Source organism: Salvelinus alpinus, chromosome 7 (genome assembly GCF_045679555.1).
Source record: "Salvelinus alpinus chromosome 7, SLU_Salpinus.1, whole genome shotgun sequence".
NCBI classification, from domain to species: domain Eukaryota; kingdom Metazoa; phylum Chordata; class Actinopteri; order Salmoniformes; family Salmonidae; genus Salvelinus; species Salvelinus alpinus.
In genome coordinates this window covers 11,048,892-11,070,168 of record NC_092092.1, presented here as the reverse complement: position 1 = coordinate 11,070,168, position 21,277 = coordinate 11,048,892, and the positions used below count along the sequence as shown (strand labels likewise).

Here is a 21,277-nt window from a genome sequence, read left to right as displayed (position 1 = left end):
TATGTGAAAACGCCACATTTCTACATTTTGTGAGAAAAAAAAACGTTAAAACATTATGCCCAATGACATCATAAAAGGTTTAAACATTTTAAAAACAGTGATTTTCAAACATTATGAGATTCGCGGTGACATGGCGAGCAAGAAAATACCCACCCTCTGGCTAGAAACACGTTGCAGATTTGAAAACCAACATTTAAAAAAATCTTTATCCTACCCTATGATATCACAGAGAAGCATTTTTTAGGACCTTTTTAACCACAGATCATAGAAACGCCCTATGTAGACATACAGTGGGGAGAACAAGTATTTGATACACTGCCGATTTTGCAGGTTTTCCTACTTACAAAGCATGTAGAGGTCTGTAATTTTTATCATAGGTACACTTCAACTGTGAGAGACGGAATCTAAAACAAAAATCCAGAAAATCACATTGTATGATTTTTAAGTAATTAATTTCCATTTTATTGCATGACATAAGTATTTGATCATCTACCAACCAGTAAGAATTCCGGCTCTCACAGACCTGTTAGTTTTTCTTTAAGAAGCCCTCCTGTTCTCCACTCATTACCTGTATTAACTGCACTTGTTTGAACTCGTTACCTGTTTAAAAGACACCTGTCCACACACTCAATCAAGCAGACTCCAACCTCTCCACAATGGCCAAGACCAGAGAGCTGTGTAAGGACATCAGGGTTAAATTGTAGACCTCTACAAGGCTGGGATGGGCTACAGGACAATAGGCAAGCAGCTTGGTGAGAAGGCAACAACTGTTGGTGCAATTATTAGAAAATGGAAGAAGTTCAAGATGACGGTCAATCACCCTCGGTCTGGGGCTCCATGCAAGATCTCACCTCGTGGGGCATCAATGATCATGAGGAAGGTGAGGGATCAGCCCAGAACTACACGGCAGGACCTGGTCAATGACCTGAAGAGAGCTGGGACCACAGTCTCAAAGAAAACCATTAGTAACACACTACGCCATCATGGATTAAAATCCTGCAGCGCATGCAAGGTCCCCCTGCTCAAGCCAGCGCATGTCCAGGCCCGTCTGAAGTTTGCCAATGACCATCTGGATGATCCAGAGGAGGAATAGGAGAAGGTCGTGTGGTCTGATGAGACAAAAATAGAGCTTTTTGGTCTAAACTCCACTCGCCGTGTTTGGAGGAAGAAGGATGATGAGTACAACCCCAAGAACCCATCCCAACCGTGAAGCATGGAGGTGGAAACATCATTCTTTGGGGATGCTTTTCTGAAAAGGGGTCAGGACGAATGCACCGTATTGAGGGGAGGATGGATGGGGCCATGTATCGCAAGATCTTGGCCAACAACCTCCTTCCCTTAGTAAGAGCATTGAAGATGGGTCGTGGCTGGGTCTTCCAGCATGACAACGAAACGAAACACACAGCCAGGGCAACTAAGGAGTGGCTCCGTAAGAAGCATCTCAAGGTCCTGGAGTGGTCTAGCCAGTCTCCAGACCTGAACCCAATAGAAAATCTTTGGAGGGAGCTGAAAGTCCGTATTGCCCAGCGACAGCCCCGAAACCTGAAGGATCTGGGGAAGGTCTGTATGGAGGAGTGGGCCAAAATCCCTGCTGCAGTGTGTGCAAACATGGTCAAGAACTACAGGAAACGTATGAGCTCTGTAATTGCAAACAAAGGTTTCTGTACCAAATATTAAGTTCTGCTTTTCTGATGTATCAAATACTTATGTCATGCAATAAAATGCAAATTAATTATTTAAAAATCACACAATGTGATTTTCTGGATTTTTGTTTTAGATTCCGTCTCTCACAGTTGAAGTGTACCTATGATAAAAATTACAGACCTCTACATGCTTTGTAAGTAGGAAAACCTGCAAAATCGGCAGTGTATCAAATACTTGTTCTCCCCACTGTATGTAGACACTGGTTTGGTGTTGGAGATAAAATCAAATCAAATCAAATCAAATTTTATTAGTCACATACACATGGTTAGCAGATGTTAATGCGAGTGTAGCGAAATGCTTGTGCTTCTAGTTCCGACAATGCAGTAATAACCAACAAGTAATCTAACCTAACAATTCCACAACTACTACCTTATACACACACACAAGTGTAAAGGGATAAAGAATATGTACATAAAGATATATGAATGAGTGGTGGTACAGAACGGCATGGCAAGATGCAGTAGATGGTATAGAGTACGGTATATACATATGAGATGAGTACTGTAGGGTATGTAAACATAAAGTAGCATAGTTTAAAGTGGCTAGTGGTACATGTATTACATAAAGATGGCAAGATGCAGTAGATGATATAGAGTACAGTATATACATATGAGATGGGTAATGTAGGGTATGTAAACATTATATTAAGTGGCATTGTTTAAAGTGGCTAGTGGTACATTTTTACATAATTTCCATCAATTCCCATTTTTAAAGTGGCTGGAGTTGAGTCAGTATGTTGGCAGCGGCCGCTAAATGTTAGTGGCTGTTTAACAGTCTGATGGCCTTGAGATAGAAGCTGTTTTTCAGTCTCTCTGAAAAACAGCTTCTGTCTCTCGGTCCCTGCTTTGATGCACCTGTACTGACCTCGCCTTCTGGATGATAGCGGGGTGAACAGGCAGTGGCTTGGGTGGTTGTTGTCCTTGATGATCTTTATGGCCTTCCTGTGACATCGGGTGGTGTAGGTGTCCTGGAGGGAAGGTAGTTTGCCCCCGGTGATGCGTTCTGCAGACCTCACTACCCTCTGGAGAGCCTTACGGTTGTGGGCGGAGCAGTTGCCGTACCAGGCGGTGATACAGCCCGACAGGATGCTCTCGATTGTGCATCTGTAGAAGTTTGTGAGTGCTTTTGGTGACAAGCCGAATTTCTTCAGCCTCCTGAGGTTGAAGAGGCGCTGCTGCGCCTTCTTCACAACGCTGTCTGTGTGGGTGGACCAATTCAGTTTGTCCGTGATGTGTACACCGAGGAACTTAAAACTTTCCACCTTCTCCACTACTGACCCGTCGATGTGGATAGGGGGGTGCTCCCTCTGCTGTTTCCTGAAGTCCACAATCATCTCCTTTGTTTTGTTGACGTTGAGTGTGAGGTTATTTTCCTGACACCACACTCCGAGGGCCCTCACCTCCTCCCTGTAGGCCGTCTCGTCGTTGTTGGTAATCAAGCCTACCACTGTAGTGTCATCCGCAAACTTGATGATTGAGTTGGAGGCGTGCATGGCCACGCAGTCGTGGGTGAACAGGGAGTACAGGAGAGGGCTCAGAACGCACCCTTGTGGGGCCCCAGTGTTGAGGATCAGCGGGGTGGAGATGTTGTTACCTACCCTCACCACCTGGGGGCGGCCCGTCAGGAAGTCCAGGACCCAGTTGCACAGGGCGGGGTCGAGACCCAGGGTCTCGAGCTTGATGACGAGTTTGGAGGGTACTATGGTGTTAAATGCTGAGCTGTAATCGATGAACAGCATTCTCACATGGGTATTCCTCTTGTCCAGATGGGTTAGGGCAGTGTGCAGTGTGGTTGCGATTGCGTCGTCTGTGGACCTATTGGGTCGGTAAGCAAATTGGAGTGGGTCTAGGGTGTCCGGTAGGGTGGAGGTGATATGGTCCTTGACTAGTCTCTCAAAGCACTTCATGATGACGGAAGTGAGTGCTACGGGGCGGTAGTCGTTTAGCTCAGTTACCTTAGCTTTCTTGGGAACAGGAACAATGGTGGCCCTCTTGAAGCATGTGGGAACAGCAGACTGGGATAAGGATTGATTGAATATGTCCGTAAACACACCAGCCAGCTGGTCTGCGCATGCTCTGAGGACGCGGCTGGGAATGCCGTCTGGGCCTGCAGCCTTGCGAGGGTTAACACGTTTAAATGTTTTACTCACCTCGGCTGCAGTGAAGGAGAGGCCGCAGGTTTTGGTAGGGGGCCGTGTCAGTGGCACTGTATTGTCCTCAAAGCGGGCAAAAAAGTTGTTTAGCCTGTCTGGGAGCAAGACATCCTGGTCCGCGACGGGGCTGGTTTTCTTTTTGTAATCCGTGATTGACTGTAGACCCTGCCACATACCTCTTGTGTCTGAGCTGTTGAATTGCGACTCGATTTTGTCTCTGTACTGGGACTTAGCCTGTTTGATTGCCTTGCGGAGAGAATAGCTACACTGTTTGTATTCGGTCATGCTTCCGGTCACCTTGCCCTGGTTAAAAGCAGTGGTTCGCACTTTCAGTTTCACGCGAATGCTGCCGTCAATCCACGGTTTCTGGTTTGGGAATGTTTTAATCGTTGCTGTGGGTACGACATCGTCAATGCACTTCCTAATGAACTCGCTCACCGAATCAGCATATTCGTCAATATTGTTGTTGGACGCAATGCGGAACATATTCCAATCCGCGTGATCGAAGCAGTCTTGAAGCGTGGATTCAGATTGGTCGGACCAGCGTTGAACAGACCTGAGCGCGGGAGCTTGTTGTTTTAGTTTCTGTTTGTAGGCTGGAATCAACAAAATGGAGTCGTGGTCAGCTTTTCCGAAAGGGGGGCGGGGGAGGGCCTTATATGCGTCGCGGAAATTAGTATAACAATGATCTAGGGTTTTTCCAGCCCTGGTAGCACAATCGATATGCTGATAGAATTTAGGGAGTTTTGTTTTTAGATTAGCCTTGTTAAAATCCCCAGCTACGATGAATGCAGCCTCAGGGTGTGTGGTTTCCAGTTTACAAAGAGTCAGATAAAGTTTGTTCAGGGCCATCGATGTGTCTGCTTGGGGGGGAATATATACGGCTGTGATTATGATTGAAGAGAATTCCCTTGGTAGATAATGCGGTCGACATTTGATTGTGAGGAGTTCTAGATCAGGTGAACAGAATGACTTGAGTTCCTGTGTGTTGTTATGATGATCACACCACGTCTCGTTAATCATAAGGCATACCCCCCCGCCCCTCTTCTTACCAGAAAGATGTTTGTTTCTGTCGGCGCGATGCATGAAGAAACCAGCTGGCTGCACCGACTCCGTTAGCGTCTCTTGAGATAGCCATGTTTCCGTGAAGCAGAGCACGTTGCAATCCCTGATGTCTCTCTGGAATGCTACCCGTGCTCGGATTTCATCAACCTTATTGTCAAGAGACTGGACATTGGCGAGTAGTATGCTAGGGAGTGGAGCGCGATGTGCCCGTCTCCGAAGCCTGACCACGAGACCGCCTCGTTTGCCCCTTTTACGGCGTCGCACAGGGTCGCCGGCTGGGATCAGATCCATTGTATTGGGTGGAAGGCAAAACACTGGATCCGTTGCGGGAAAGTCATATTCCTGGTAGGAACGATGATGAGTTGACGTTAATCGTATATTCAGTAGTTCCTCCCGACTGTATGTAATGAAACCTAAGATTACCTGGGGTACCGATGTAAGAAATAACACATAAAAAAACAAAATACTGCATATTTTCCAAGGAACGCGAAGCGAGGCGGCCATCTCTTTTCGGCGCCGGAAGTCAAGATAATGAATATGAGATTGAAAAGTAGCGGAGTTTCCCTTTAATAATGGAAATGTTCAAAGTTCTCAAAATATGGGAGTTTAAAAAACGATGCTTCATTCATGATGTTTCATTTTGTTTCCCTTAGCGTTGTGTGGTGGTTATATCTTTGGTAAAAAAGGAACCATACTCTCCCCTGGGTTTCCTGATTTCTACCCAAACTCCTTGAACTGCACATGGACAATAGAGGTGTCTCATGGCAAAGGTAAGCCTCATGAATAGCTGTCTAATGTAAGTACCAACCAATAATTTGTTGCAGCAACTGAGTGAGTAAAATCCGCTGTGACTGGCCCTACAGCACCTCATTTGAATGATGAGTCTCTATATTCTCATTAACATTAAGCCCCAGCCCTCACTTAGGGCTGGTGTGACGTGGAGACAGGGTTTTTGATGTGTGACTTAGGGAGGCCTAATCTTATCTGAATCTCTCCAGGAGTGCAGCTGCTCTTCCATACGTTCCACCTGGAGGACTCCCATGATTACCTGCTCATCACAGAGGACGGCAGCTTCACGGAACCCGTGGCCCGGCTCACTGGCTCCGTCCTGCCCCCCTCCATCAAGGCCGGCCTGTTTGGAAACTTTAGCGCCCAGCTCCGCTTTGTCTCCGACTTCTCCATGTCCTATGAAGGTTTCAACATGTCCTTCTCAGGTGGGTGTCACATATTGTGTATAAAGGGTAATCAGTTGTTGCGGATACATTTTAAGAGTTCCTTTCATGTAGATTCAAAGATATGAGGTCACTGGCCTCCCGGGTGGCGCAGTGGTCTAGGGCACTGCATCGCAGTGCTAGCTGCGCCACCAGAGTCTCTGGGTTCGCGCCCAGGCTCTGTCGCAGCCGGCCGCGACCGGGAGGTCCGTGGGGCGACGCACAATTGGGCTAGCGTCGTCCGGGTTAGGGAGGGTTTGGCCGGTAGGGATATCCTTGTCTCATCGCGCTCCAGCGACTCCTGTGGCGGGCCGGGCGCAGTGCGCTCTAACCAAGGGGGCCAGGTGCACGGTGTTTCCTCCGACACAGCCAGGCGCGCTGTGTTAAGAAGCAGTGCGGCTTGGTTGGGTTGTGCTTCGGAGGACGCGTGGCTTTCGACCTTCGTCTCTCCCGAGCCCGTACGGGAGTTGTAGCGATGAGACAAGATAGTAATTACTAGCGATTGGATACCACGAAAATTGGGGAGAAAGGGGGATAAAAAAAATAAGAAATATAAAAAAAAGATATGAGGTCACTGCAGTGATTAACATTGGTGTAAAGTACTTAAGAAAAAATACTTTAAAGTACTACTTGAGTTGTTTTTTTGGGGGGTAACTGTACTTACTTTATTATTTATATTTTTGACTACTTTTACTTCACTACATTCCTTAAGAAAATATTGTACTTTTTACTCCATACATTTTCCCTGACACCCAAAAGTACTTGTACCATTTGGAATGCTTAGCAGGACAGGACGGACAATGGTCCAATTCATGCACTTATCAACAGAACATCCCTGGTCATCCTTTCAGCCTCTGATCTGGCGGACTCACTAAACACAGATGCTTCATTTGTAAATGATGTTGGAATGTTGGTGCCGTCTGGTTTGCTTAATATAAAGAATTTGAAATTATTTATACTTTTACTTTTGATACTTAAGTATATTTTAGTAATTACATTTACATTTGATACTTAAGTATATTTTAAACCAAATACTTTTAGACATTTACTCAAGTAGAATTTTACTGGGTGACTTTCACTTTTGTCATTTTCTATTAAGTTATCTTTACTTAAGTATGACAATTGGGTACTTTTTCCACCACTGGTGATTAGAACACTGTTTTGATGAAAAATGGATCGAGAACCCAGCCGACTATTAAGTCAATGTGAAGCAGTAACAGTTGAGACGTCAGTAGATCAAATACTGAAATAGTTGGTATTTATTTATAGTGCAGGTGATGGAGAAGACTGGCTCCAGAGTTGTATCTACAAAGATATACAAACTTCAACAAATACTTAAAGGCTGTGTTTTGTTTCATATGTGTACAACAGCTGATAAAATGAACACTGTAAAAGTGTAGTAAAAATGTGATCACTGTTATTTTTGATAGTTGCTGGTTAGAAATACAATCTACACATGACCTTCTAAACAGCAGGTTTTGCATGGGTGGAGTTTTGGCTTGCCTGGTGACATCATCAGGTGGTATAAGTGAATCGACCGATAACAATAAGATTTCTGAACCTCTTTGCCAATAACAGATCGTTTTCAGGTTACAGTGCATTCGGAAAGTATTCAGATCCCTTGACTTTTTCCACATTTTGTTATGTTACAGCCTTATTCTAAAATGGATTAAATTGTTTTTTCCCCCTCATCAATCTACACGCAAAATCCCATAATGACAAAGCAAAAACAGTTTTTAAAAAACATTTTGGCAAATGTATTAGGGGAAAAAAACAGAAATATTACATTCACATAAGTATTCAGACCCTTTACTCAGTACTTTGTTGAAGTACCTTTGGCAGCGATTACAGCCTCGAGTGTTCTTGGGTATGACGCTACAAGTTTGGCACACCTGTATTTGGAGAGTTCCTCCCATTCTTCTCTGCAGATCCTTTCAAGCTCTGTCAGGTTGGATAGGGAGCGTCGCTGCACAGCTATTTTCAGGCCTCTCCAGAGATTTAAATCAGGTTCAAGTCCGGGTTCTGGCTGGGCCACTCATGCACATTCAGAGACTTGTCCCGAAGCCACTCCTGCGTCCTGAGCGCTCTGGAGCAGGTTTTAATCAAGGATCTCTCTGTTCTTTGCTCCATTCATCTTTCCCTCAATCCTGACTAGTCTCCCTGTCCTTGCTGCTGAAAAACATCCACACAGCATGATGCTGCCACCACCATGCTTCACTGTAGGGATGGTGCAAGGTTTCCTCCAGACGTGACGCTTGGCATTCAGTCCAAAGAGTTGACTCTTGGTTTCATCAGACCAGAGAATCTTGTTTCTCATGGTCTGAGAGTCATGTGCCTTTTACTGAGGAGTCGCTTTGGTCTGGCCACTCTACCATAAAGGCCTGATTGGTAGAGTGCTGCAGAGATGGTTGTCCTTCTGGAAGGTTCTCCCATCTCCACAGAGGAACTCTGGAGCTCTGTCAGAGTGACCATCGGGTTCTTGGTCACCTCCCTGACCAAGGCCCTTCTCCCCTGATTGCTCAGTTTGGCTGGGTGGCCAGCTCTAGGTAGAGTCTTGGTGGTTCCAAACTTCTTCCATTTAAGAATGATGGAGGCCACTGCGTTCTTGGGGTCCTTCAATGCTGCAGAATGTTTTTGGTACCCTTCCCCAGATCTGTGCCTCGACACAATCCTGTCTCAGAGCTCTACAGACAATTCCTTCGACCTCATGGCTTGGGTTTTGCTCTGACATGCACTGTCAACTGCGGGATTGTGCCTTTCCAAATCATGTCCTGTCAATTCAATTTAGGTGACTCCAATCAAGTTTTAGAAACATCTCAAGGATGATCAATGGAAACAGGATGCACCTGAACTCAATTTCGAGTCTCATAGCAAAGGGTCTGAATACTTATGTAAATACCTATTTTCGCTTCGTCATTATGGGGTATTGGGTGTAGAATGATGAGGAAATAAATGAATTTACATTTTAGACATTTACATTTTAGAATGAGGCTGTAATATAACAAAATGTGGAAAAAGGGAAAGGGTCTGAATACTTTCTGAATGCACTGTATTGTAAATATCCCTCCCATTAGTCTCCTCCATTCATGGATTGATCCACTCTGTGGTTAATGCATTGCTTTTGCGCCCTTCCCCTCCCCACTCAGACCACTCCTAGACAGTCCTAGCAAATGTCTTACTTGAGAAAAATGTGTCATTTGTTGGTAAAATACTATTTTTGGTTTCTTTTTGACCATTTTAATGGAAAACTATCACAGTAAGTTACTTAACTGTTACCCAGAAACTATTTGATATTGAGATAAAAATGGCTGCATTGGGCCTTCAAACCTGGTTGCAAAATAATAAACTTGCTCTGCCAATAATATAATAACCCGACTCGAGTACAAAGACAAATCACTTCAAACACAGGGCAAAATGCCCATAAACATCTGAGTATGGCAGAGCTATAATAACAGCATGTTACCTAGACAAACAGCCCTGCATGAGGATTAGGGAATCCTAAATAATAACCCCATTACCAGGGATAAATCATTTATACCTTTACATAGGTAAATTCTCACAGAACAATGATAACACACTTTAAAGTTTTTGCAATTACCCAATGAACATCAGTGGTCAATAGTTAACACGTTCATGAAAAAAACAAACATTATTAGCATAAACATGAACATTTCCTATAAACAAGGACAACACCTCAGAGAAACGGGAGAAACCTAATAACGAGAGACGTGCCTAACGCCTCGATCACACCGACAGCATCAACACGCAAAATGTTACGCAGCATCATCTGGGTACTGTATGTGTGTAACAAAAATTCAACATTCACGTTCTGCTACCATTTCTGTCAAGTCGTCTACGCATACAGTTTGACGCATACGTTCGATAAATCCAACATATGCATCACACAGAACGTACTGCAACTGCCTCTGCTGCAAGGCAAATCCAGTGTTCTATTGGAAATTAATGTACAATGATGCTGTGGTGTGATCGAAGCGTAAAGCTGTGGTCTTCACCGGTGAGCTCAAGTAGGAGCCAGTTCACGTTGGTGGTGAGTAGAGAACAGGACAGGTTGGCTTTACCAAACAGAGGTAATACTAACATTTCAAAATAAATAATAATAATTACTAGTGATGGGAAACCGAGGCTTTCCGAAGGCTCCGTAGTTTCCCCAAATTGTGCTGAAAAACAGTTCATTACTCGGAGCTTCATTATCTGTTCGCAATACGCATTAGTGACATCTGCTGGTCAGCAATAAATAGCAGTGTGTGAACATCAGATAGATGTTTATTTCCCCACTGTTTTCATCAAAACTCTGTGGCGCAGCAGTAAATCGTTAAGTTCAGTAGCCTATAAACAGTTGGAGAATAAGGTTCACATCATGCTTCCATTTTTTGCCTTCATGTTTACTATTTTTCAAAAACGGGCATTATTTTACATGTTAAACTAAATGAAACAAATGATTTGACAACAGTGCAGAAAGTGTGGTTTCACATAAAACAATTTTCAAAACATTGTGCCTTCAACGGAATTCGACCTCATAGCCCTGAATGTTCCATAGTTCTCTACTCTACCTGCTAAACTACCGGTCAAGTGAAACTGTACAAAATCCTAGCTATATATATTTGTAAGTATGACGTTCAGTAGAAGTTAGTGTTTGAAAGCTGCTTGGAATCAAAGAAAAGACCAGAACCAAGGCTAATTCAGTGGGATCTCGCATTTTGCAACACACGATTTGAAAAAGCATGTGATCAAACGAAGCATCGGACGTCATTGATGACGTACTTCTGAGGAAGCGTTACAGACATCAGCACACAGCTTCGAATTCCGCGTTCATATGCTATTCGGAACTAGGTAACTCAAAAACTTCCGAGGTTGGATTCGTTGAACGCAGCATGTATATATCTACAACCAGTTAGCAATTTGAACATTTCAGAGATTCCTAGTTCCGTCTTGTATGTGAACTCGGCAGAAGTTAGCTGCTTAGGCTCAATCACAATGACAGTGTTTTGCATTTTGGTACACCAGGGGCCTGTTGCACAAAACTAGGATAAGGGATTAAGCCAGGATATCTTGGTGATCCTGGCTCAATTGATCCGTAATCCGGTTGCACTAAAGATGGATAGGGGGCAGGAGGATATGTTATGGTATAAATTACCATGGAGATTTATTCTGTGGAGCTAGCCTGCTCCAGACCAGGCTAAATTCCAGGATCTATTTAATCTCATCCCTAATGTCAGTCAGCAGTCACCACAAATGGAAACCAATAGTTATTTCACTGCTCACTATACATTGTTATCACATATAACTAGACCCACTGTTATTATTTAAACGTTTGTGATCATTAATTTCAATGATTTTGGATAAAAAATGATTTTTAGATGATGTTGCTATCATTAGATAATTTACAGTTTCCCATAGACTATAAGGCTATATATAAAATGATAGAATATTAGGGCCACAGAGGGGAAAAAAACACAAGTCATAATATTGTAACCAGTTGTTTTAAAGGAGGACAGTTGTTAAAATGACAGATGTGGGGCATTTCGTGAAATTGTACTTCAGTATGGTTTCATAAACAAAGACATGCTGATGTGCCAGAATATTAAGTATCACATTGTCATAAGTATCAAAACTGTAAAAACAATATGTAGCTTTTCTGCAGAAAGAACCAGCCTCATAAATTTATGACTTTATCCTTTTTCTTCAGTGTGGCCCTAGTACTCTGTCATATAAACAAATACACATTCCATATGAATATAAAAACACAATGTGTAACATTATGTTCCTTTATTGAATAAGGACAAAACAAAGCAGGTAAACCATCAGCTCCTTTCGAAACTGAAGTCACAGTGACTCTACAAGATGGAAAGCACAGAATCCAAGCATATTATACAAAATGATACATACACATTCAAAGGTCTGTATATAACACACCCTGCATGTCTGCACACTAAAATAAATGCAGGACAAATCCATACACATCAACTGAACAGACAAATGAATGGATGCAGTAGCCTCCCTGCAGCCTTGTATTACACACAGTATACCGCACAAACATCATAAGAGGCCAAATTCGTCAAAAAACGAACCCAAAAAAAACCAAATTCCTCTGCCACCGCAGGACATATTTAACCAAAATTGAAAGCACACATACTAACTAAAATAATTCAACACATATTGGTCCCTCAGCAGCCGACCACTGTCGTCATCAGGGAAGATTGCCGGATTGTCCCAGTCCATGGCTGGTGGCACTCTGGGGGCCCTCTCCTTCCTCAGGCAGGCCACATTGTGGAGGACAGCACAAGCCACAGTAATATCACATGCCCTAACAGGGCTGACCCTTAATTTGTGAAGGCAGTGAAAGCGTGCCTTCAGGAGGCCAAAGGTCATTTCAACTCTGGCCCTGGTCCTGGCATGGGCATGGTTGTAGGCCTGCTGTGCTTCCTGGGGGTCTGTGAAAGGTGTCAGGAGAAAAGGCTGGCAGCCATACCCCCTGTCTCCCAGCAACACACCAGAGAATTCACCTGTCAACACAAAATCTCATCATTACTACCTCATAAACACAGTGATATTCTTGACACAGCCATGATGGTTATAAATAGGGGTTGTGTGGCTTACCTTGTGATAGGCACTGATAGATTTCAGAGGCCCGAAAGATTCTGGAGTCATGGACTGAGCCAGGCCATTTTGCCACAACATTGCTGATCACACAGTCAGCATTGCAGACCATCTGAAATCATAAGATGAGGAATATTACACCAATCAATGCACATCACTGGCAATGCAGAGTGTTCGTCAATGGACAATATCAAAAAGTTATGTTCACCTGAACATTAATGCTGTGAAAGGATTTCCTATTCACAAAATCGGCCTCATGGGCACCTGAGGGGGCTTTTATCCTTATGTGTGTGCAGTCCACTGCACCAATGACATTGGGGAAACCTGTCACACAAAGTAATGAGTATCCTACTATGTGTTAACAGTTGTCCTGTAATTTGTAGATCCTCTTACCTGCAATCCTATAGAACTCCTCTTTGATGTCACAGAGTCTTCTGTGGCCAGGGAAGGAGATGAAGACATCTGCTAATGCTTTGATAGCCAGACACACACTCCTTATTGTGCGGCAAATTGTGGCCTTGTTCAGCTGTTCTGCATCCCCCACTGAGTACAGGAAGGCTCCACTAGCAAAAAAGCGCAAGGCCACACAAACCATTTGCTCCACACTCAGTGCATGGCTCCGTGCAGTGCGGTGCTTAATCCTGGGACCCAGTAGTCTGCATAGATACCTGATGCCATCTGCAGAAAACCTGTATCTTTCATATAGATGGTCATCAGGGAAGGCCAGTGGGTCCAACCGGTCCCTGAAGACCCTTTCTCGCCTGAAGGCTCTCCTCAGCACAAGTGCTTCTTCATCCACCACATCTCGCACGAATGGGCATGCCATTGTCAGAGCAGAAAGGAACACACAATTTTGGGCCTTCATATAGGCTAGTGGCCACACCTGGTGCTGGGGGGGTGGGCAAAAGAGGGCGATGCCTTATAACGATGACTTGGTTGTACTGATTGCTGGGAAAATTAAAAAAACCTTAGAAAGATGCCACCGTCCTGTGTGCTCACAATAAGAGCTCATATGTCATGGCTCACTTGACTTTACGAGAATATACCTAATTTTTATTTTGAGCTGTGTCATCTTCTTGGAGCTGGGGGAGGAAAGAAAAATAATGAATAATACATTTGTGTTACAGTTAGCATACAGTGTACATTGAAGGCATATCTCACCTCCCTCTCAAGTTTTTTTATTTCAAGGTCCAGTTTCCTAATTGTCCTCTTTTTTATTTCGGACTCCAGTGCAAGATTTTCCATCTTTTTCTTCTTGTACTGAATGTCTATGTCTGCCAGTTCTATTTGGCGCCGGAGGTGGTTGCCATACAACTTTCTGATAGCTTGTGAGCTCTGTGAACACAATACAATTAGCGCAGCTGGAATTTGGCAGGATGTGGTGTCCTTTTATTAATACGCACTATGTTGCCAGGCTGGTTTTCCCACTGTATAGCATCTGGGTCCTGTAAAAGAAATTAGATTTTTTGATTTTGATGAGGACTCCTCACCATTGTAGAGTAAATAGTACTTTCACAGTCTTAACATGATACCTCATGCCTTCTGGAATCCAGAGAGATGGTCTCCTCCTCATCATCGTCTCCATCATGTGCTGTTGCTGCTGCACTGGGGCCTTCACCCTATCACATTTAATCGGATTCATATTGAAGCTAGTAGACAAGACATGCCAGGCCTACAGTATGCCTTTGATGGAGTACTCACTGGATCAGCATCGTCTGGTGCTTGTGCTGGTGGCTCTAACAGGAACACAGTGCTGCCAGACACTGCAAGGCAATAGGTAAACCAAAGTCAGACAGTCCAAATTGATTCAATATGAATGTGGTTGTATCCCATGTAGAGATGGAAGGACATACCTTGAATGAAGCGGGTGGCATCTTGGGAGGAACCTATGCTCGTCTCTTTCCCCCCAGGGATCCCCTCTAAGACGGGCCTGCCTTTATTTAGCTCCAAGGCCATGTCCTCTGCTGGGGTAAGGTCAGCCTTTGGTGACCCACCACCCGTGCCTTGTCTGTGGGTATTCTTTTTCACTGCTAAAACAGTACAGACAATGTGTGAGCAGGCACCTTCTGGGTACAATATATGCTTGTGTTTTGTTAAATATTAGTCAGGGACCATACCATTCTGCAGAATGTTCTTGTATTTGATTTTGACCTGCTGCCATGTCCGTTTTGGCCCGTTCATGTTTAATCTACACACACACACACACACACACACACACACACACATTTAATGGAGTCATACTGCAAAAAATTACTTGGTATTTTTGTCTTGTTTTCAGTAAAAATATCAAAAAATTTATCATAGCTTTATACAGTGTGATGGAGTTACTTTACACAATTTCACTCATATCTGCAGTGCATTTCAATAAAAAATTTAACCGTTTCATAATTACAGTACAACTGCATTTTTGGAGATGTGAATTAAATATTTGAATTGTAATTGTGATGTTTCAGCGGAGCGGTGAGTGTGTAATTGTGCACTACTTACGCATTCAGGCGGTCTGCAATACTTTGCCACGCTTTTTCTCTTTGCTTTATCACTGTGGCGGTGTTGCCTTTCTTCTTAATTATATCTTTTACCTCCTCGTATGCCTCCATGAGGATTTGTGCTTCCGACGGGGAAAAGTACGCGGCTCTAGTTGCCATGGTAAATCAGTTAATCTGTGATCTGTGGCGGGGTCTATTTGAGTGAGCCGTGAGCGCGCACCTATCCAGGATTGGTTTCACCTGGCTTAATGAATCCGTGTCTGCTCATCCTGGCTTGGTCTTTGTGCAACCAATTAAGCCTGGACGCACATGTTTTGGCTTCATTGAGCTCAGCTGAGTCATTTATCCCGGATGTCTTAATTCTACTTTTGTGCAACAGGCCCCAGAAGTACATTCATTTCCAAATAAACGCTGTGTTTGCCTTGCTGAGCATTCTGATACTTGCGCACCATTTTGCGTAAAACACTGTAGATGAGATCGAGGCGTAAGCAATTTCGATACATGCTTTGAAGCTCCGGAATCAAACGTAACATCACTTATGATAACCATATCCTTTTACTGACCAGACTTTGATTACAAAACACACGCAGCAGTGTTTGAAGGGACAAAGGATAGCATGGTTAGCAAGCAATGTTCATACTAGCTGAGCAATCTCAGCTCCACCATATGTAGGCTATGTAATTGTGTCGATTAGTTTTTGCGGAGTGACATCAGACGATACTGTCAATGTCAATTCTTTAAATCGTTTGTCCTGTTTAAGTCGTTATTTTCTTTGGGTGCTGCAATCCATAGTTTTGGATAAAAACGTCATTCAATGTGACTAAATTGCACCGCGTAATCCACTGTTTTCCAATAAAGTATGAAGTTAGTGACTTCAAACATGCACTACCACTCAATACTTTAAGAACTATCAATTATGTCATGATTACTTTGTACCTGTGCTTCTCTTGATTGTTGTCAGTGGGAGTTGGCATCCATAGTTTTTGATTTAAAAAATGTGCCTTTATGCATCCCCTGACAAAACTACTAAATATTCCGTGCAATGACGGGTTGCTCCTTATCTGTTATCTGCTCCCTTGGCGGAGGTCGCTTAAAATGTTATTTTAATCCCAAAATATGGATCGCAGCACCCAACGAAAATAACGCCTTAACACAGGACAAACATAGGTAGGCTACAATGTATTCATTTAAGACTCTTATGACTCAATGTAGTTGGAGGTATACTCCGCCAAAACTCATCACCATTCAACTCCATTGTATAGTGGAGTTGAGACTTCTTAGCTATGCTAGTACCAAACAATTAGTCTGTTTGTGTGGGGAGAGGCCCAACACGTGTTGATAACTCAACGCATATCATCACACATTGTTATTTTCTAAAAACCTCTTCTCGGACCCTTTTAAAAAATTTCGCCTAAAATAACATACCCAAATCTAGCTGCCTGTACTGTAGCTCAGGACCTGAAGCAAGGATATGCATATTCTTGATACCATTTGAAAGGAAACACTTTGAAGTTTGTGTAAATGTGAAATTAATGTAGGATAATATAACACATTAGATCTGCTAAAAGATAATACAAAGAAAAAAACATGCTTTTTTTGTTTTTTGTTCCATCTTTGAAATGCAAGCAAAAGGTCACAATGTATTATTCTAGGTTAGGCGCAATTTCGATTTTGGCCACTAGATGGTATCAGTGTATGTGCAAAGTTTTACACTGATCCAATGAACCATTGCATTTATGTTCAAAATGTTGTTCAAGTCTGCCCAAATGTGCCTAATTTGTTTATTGATACATTTTCAAGTTCATAACTGTGCACTCTCCTTAAACAATATCATGGTATTCTTTCACTGTGATAGCTACTGTAAATTGAACAGTGCAGTTAGATTAACAAGAATTTAAGCTTTCTGACAATATCAGATATGTCCTGAGAAATGTTCTTGTTACTTACTGTACAACCTCATGCTAATCACATTAGACTACGATATCTCAACTGTCCCGCGGGGAGGACCGATCCTGTAGAACAGGTATTCCCAAACTGGGAATATGCCAAATAAAAATGTGATTCACATTTTTTTTTTATTAGAATAATAATATTTCTAAAAAAATATATACAAATCTTCACATTTTCAAACAATCCATTTAGATTTTCCAACGGGGCTATACATTTGGGTGAGTTTGTTTTTCTTGCCTGAGTAGCCTCGTTTCACTGCCAAAAATAAAAATAAACCATCTAGTGTTCAGCGAAATAACAACACAATGTCAAATACAGGTAGCCTAGTCAAATAATTAACATGCAATCACACTAACCGTTACTCTCTCGCGGGAATCCCACTAACGGTCTGTATGTTGCCAAACGTAGCTGCTGCTCATTCTGTTTGCTTGAAAAAGGATAAATGTTTTTTTTTTAAATAAGGCCTGCGTCCATAGAGACACATACCAGCTTCCACGAGCACATCCAATGCTAGCATCAGTAATTCTACATTTGTTGTTAGCCCAGCTAGCATGGACACTAACAGTTGTGAATCTTATGCAGCCAAAGAGCTACTGCCCCCTTACCCGGGAAAGCACCTGTAACAGTATAACTTTAGTACGTCCCCTCGCCCCGACCTCGGGTGTGAACCAGGGACCCTCTGCATACATCAACAACGATCGCCCACGAAGCATCGTTACCCATCGCTCCACAAAGGCCGCGGCCCTTGCAGAGCAAGGGGAAACCCTACTTCAAGGTCTCAGAGCAAGTGACGTAACCGATTGAAAGGCTATTAGCGCGTGTAACGGATGTGAAATGGCTAGCTAGTTAGCGGGTACGCGCTAGTAGCGTTTCAATCAGTTACGTCACTTGCTCTGAGACTTAAGTAGGGTTAACCTGAACCACTACTTCAGGGTCTCAAAGCGAGTGACGTCACCGATTGAAATGCTATTAGCGCGCAGCACCGCTAACTAACTAGCCATTTCACATCCGTTACACACCTAACAACAGACCGGGACGTTGGACCATCGAAGAGGTGCAAATATGATGAGAACTACATTGATTTGGGGTTCACTTATATTGGGAGTAGTGCCTTTCCTTAGCCACAGTGTGTTATATGAGCAAAAGTACTATCTCACAACTCGATGAAACCTTCACTCTTGCGCAGACATTTAGAAACAAAACATGCCAATTTAAAAAATAAGCCACTGGAGTTTTTTTGAGCGAGAATTAAGACGACTTTTGAGTAGTAAGACATGTATAAAAGCAACAGATACCATTCATAAGAAGGGGCTAGAAGTTTCTTATTTGGTGAGGTACTGAGTGGCTAGGACAGGCAAGCCCTATACTATTGTGGCGGACTTAATTCTTCCTGCTGCCGCTGATATGGCTGGGGGAAAAGGCCAAAAAAACGATATAGACAATGCCTTCATCAAACAATACTGTTTCACGAAGCATCAGTGACACGGCAGGAGATGTTTTGAAACAATTACTGCTTTGCATACAAGCCGGTGAATACTATGCGTTACAGCTGGATGAGTCAACAGACGTGGTGTGCACAGCTCCTGCTATATGTCTGTTACGTTTATGGGGGGTCAATTAAGGAAGACATCCTCTTCTGCAAACCACTGGAAACAAGGACAACATGAGAGGATAATTTTTAAGTACTGGACAGCTTTGTGACATCAAATGAACTTTGGTGGTCAGGATGTGTTGTCATTTCTACTGATGGCGCAAAAGCCATGACAGGGAGACATAATGGAGTGGTAACGCGCGTGCAAGCAGCTGCTCCCGATGCCACTTGGATACACTGCAGCATCCACGAGAGGCTCTGCTGCCAGGGGAATATCTGACAGCTTGAAAGACGTTTTGGACACTACAGTGAAAATTGTTAACTTTGTTAAAGCAAGGCCCCTGAACTCTTGTGTATTTTCTGCACTATGCAATTATATGAGCAGCAACCATACAGAAGTGTGCTGGTTATCAAGTGGCAAAGTATTGACACGTTTTTTTAAATTGAGAGACGAGCTTGAAGTTTTCTTTACTGACCATAATTTTCACTTGTCTGACCGCTTGCATGATGACGAGTTTCTCACACGACTGGCCTATCTGGGTGAAGTTTTTTCTCGCCTGAATGATCTGAATCTAGGATTACAGGGACTCCCCGCAACTATATTCAATGTGCGGGACAAAATTAAGGTTATGATTAAGAAGTTGGAGCTCTTCTCTGTCTGCATTAACAAGGACCATCCTCCATGCCCTGCCTCCAGTCCACTTACCGATATCTGAACAAGAGAGCCTCATCGAAATTGCGACAAGCGGTTCTATGAAAATTGAATTTAATCAGAAGCCACTGCCAGATTTCTGGATTGGGCTGCGCTATCATGCCTTGGCAAATTGCGCTGTTAAGACACTGATGCCCTTTGCAACCACGTACCTATGTGAGAGTGGGTTCTCGGCCCTCACTAGCATGAAAACTAAATACAGGCACAGACTGTGGGTGGGAAATGATTTAAGACTGAGACTCTCCAATTCAACCCAACATTGCAGGGTTACAGTGGGGAGAACAAGTATTTGATACACTGCCGATTTTGCAGGTTTTCCTACTTACAAAGCATGTAGATGTCTGTAATTTTTATCATAGGTACACTACAACTGTGAGAGACGGAATCTAAAACAAAAATCCAGAAAATCACATTGTATGATTTTTAAGTAATTAATTTGCATTTTATTGCATGACATAAGTATTTGATACATCAGAAAAGCAGAACTTAATATTTGGTACAGAAACCTTTGTTTGCAATTACAGAGATCATACGTTTCCTGTAGTTCTTGACCAGGTTTGCACACACTGCAGCAGGGATTTTGGCCCACTCCTCCATACAGACCTTCTCCAGATCCTTCAGGTTTCGGGGCTGTCGCTGGGCAATACGGACTTTCAGCTCCCTCCAAAGATTTTCTATTGGGTTCAGGTCTGGAGACTGGCTAGGCCACTCCAGGACCTTGAGATGCTTCTTACAGAGCCACTCCTTAGTTGCCCTGGCTGTGTGTTTCGGGTCGTTGTCATGCTGGAAGACCCAGCCACGACCCATCTTCAATGCTCTTACTGAGGGAAGGAGGTTGTTGGCCAAGATCTTGCGATACATGGCCCCATCCATCCTCCCCTCAATACGGTGCAGTCGTCCTGTCCCCTTTGCAGAAAAGCATCCCCAAAGAATGATGTTTCCACCTCCATGCTTCACAGCTGGGATGGTGTTCTTGGGGTTGTACTCATCCTTCTTCTTCCTCCAAACACGGCGAGTGGAGTTTAGACCAAAAAGCTCTATTTTTGTCTCATCAGACCACATGACCTTCTCCCATTCCTCCTCTGGATCATCCAGATGGTCATTGGCAAACTTCAGACGGGCCTGGACATGCGCTGGCTTGAGCAGGGGGACCTTGCGTGCGCTGCAGGATTTTAATCCATGACGGCGTAGTGTGTTACTAATGGTTTTCTTTGAGACTATGGTCCCAGCTCTCTTCAGGTCATTGACCAGGTCCTGCCGTGTAGTTCTGGGCTGATCCCTCACCTTCCTCATGATCATTGATGCCCCACGAGGTGAGATCTTGCATGGAGCCCCAGACCGAGGGTGATTGACCGTCATCTTGAACTTCTTCCATTTTCTAATAATTGTGCCAACAATTGTTGCCTTCTCACCAAGCTGCTTGCCTATTGTCCTGTAGCCCATCCCAGCCTTGTGCAGGTCTACAATTTTATCCCTGATGTCCTTACACAGCTCTCTGGTCTTGGCCATTGTGGAGAGGTTGGAGTCTGTTTGATTGAGTGTGTGGACAGGTGTCTTTTATACAGGTAACGAGTTCAAACAGGTGCAGTTAATACAGGTAATGAGTGGAGAACAGGAGGGCTTCTTAAAGAAAAACTAACAGGTCTGTGAGAGCCGGAATTCTTACTGGTTGGTAGGTGATCAAATACTTATGTCATGCAATAAAATGCAAATTAATTACCTAAAAATCATACAATGTGATTTTCTGGATTTTTGTTTAGATTCCGTCTCTCACAGTTGAAGTGTACC

At 43.4% G+C, this 21,277-nt stretch overlaps 2 protein-coding genes across 3 annotated transcripts in view; one reads left to right on the top strand and one right to left on the bottom strand.

Annotated features, from left to right (window-relative positions):
- Positions 1 to 21,277, top strand: part of LOC139580473 (CUB and sushi domain-containing protein 1-like) — a 451,300-nt gene that overhangs the window by 318,205 nt on the left and 111,818 nt on the right. Inside the window, exons 19-20 of the mRNA XM_071409207.1 lie at positions 5,575 to 5,691; positions 5,920 to 6,135. Of these exons, the coding sequence (XP_071265308.1) occupies positions 5,575 to 5,691; positions 5,920 to 6,135 (333 nt within the window). The remainder of the gene's footprint in view (positions 1 to 5,574; positions 5,692 to 5,919; positions 6,136 to 21,277) is intronic.
- LOC139580441 (putative nuclease HARBI1) lies at positions 11,882 to 15,614 on the bottom strand. Of its 2 annotated transcripts, XM_071409114.1 has the most exons (11): positions 15,238 to 15,614; positions 14,868 to 14,938; positions 14,604 to 14,780; positions 14,452 to 14,513; positions 14,283 to 14,369; positions 14,154 to 14,195; positions 13,912 to 14,085; positions 13,797 to 13,832; positions 13,144 to 13,698; positions 12,751 to 12,862; positions 11,882 to 12,656 (listed from the first exon to the last, which is right to left on the bottom strand). In XM_071409114.1, the coding sequence occupies exons 1-8, from the start codon at positions 15,393 to 15,395 to the stop codon at positions 13,797 to 13,799; spliced, it is 807 nt and encodes a 268-aa protein (XP_071265215.1). In that variant the 5' UTR covers positions 15,396 to 15,614; the 3' UTR covers positions 11,882 to 12,656; positions 12,751 to 12,862; positions 13,144 to 13,698. The 2 variants fall into 2 exon arrangements, with proteins under 2 accessions (XP_071265215.1, XP_071265214.1); XM_071409113.1 differs by lacking the exons at positions 13,912 to 14,085; positions 14,154 to 14,195; positions 14,283 to 14,369; ... (2 more) ...; positions 14,868 to 14,938; positions 15,238 to 15,614 and adding an exon at positions 12,959 to 13,074 and having other exon boundaries at positions 13,144 to 13,801.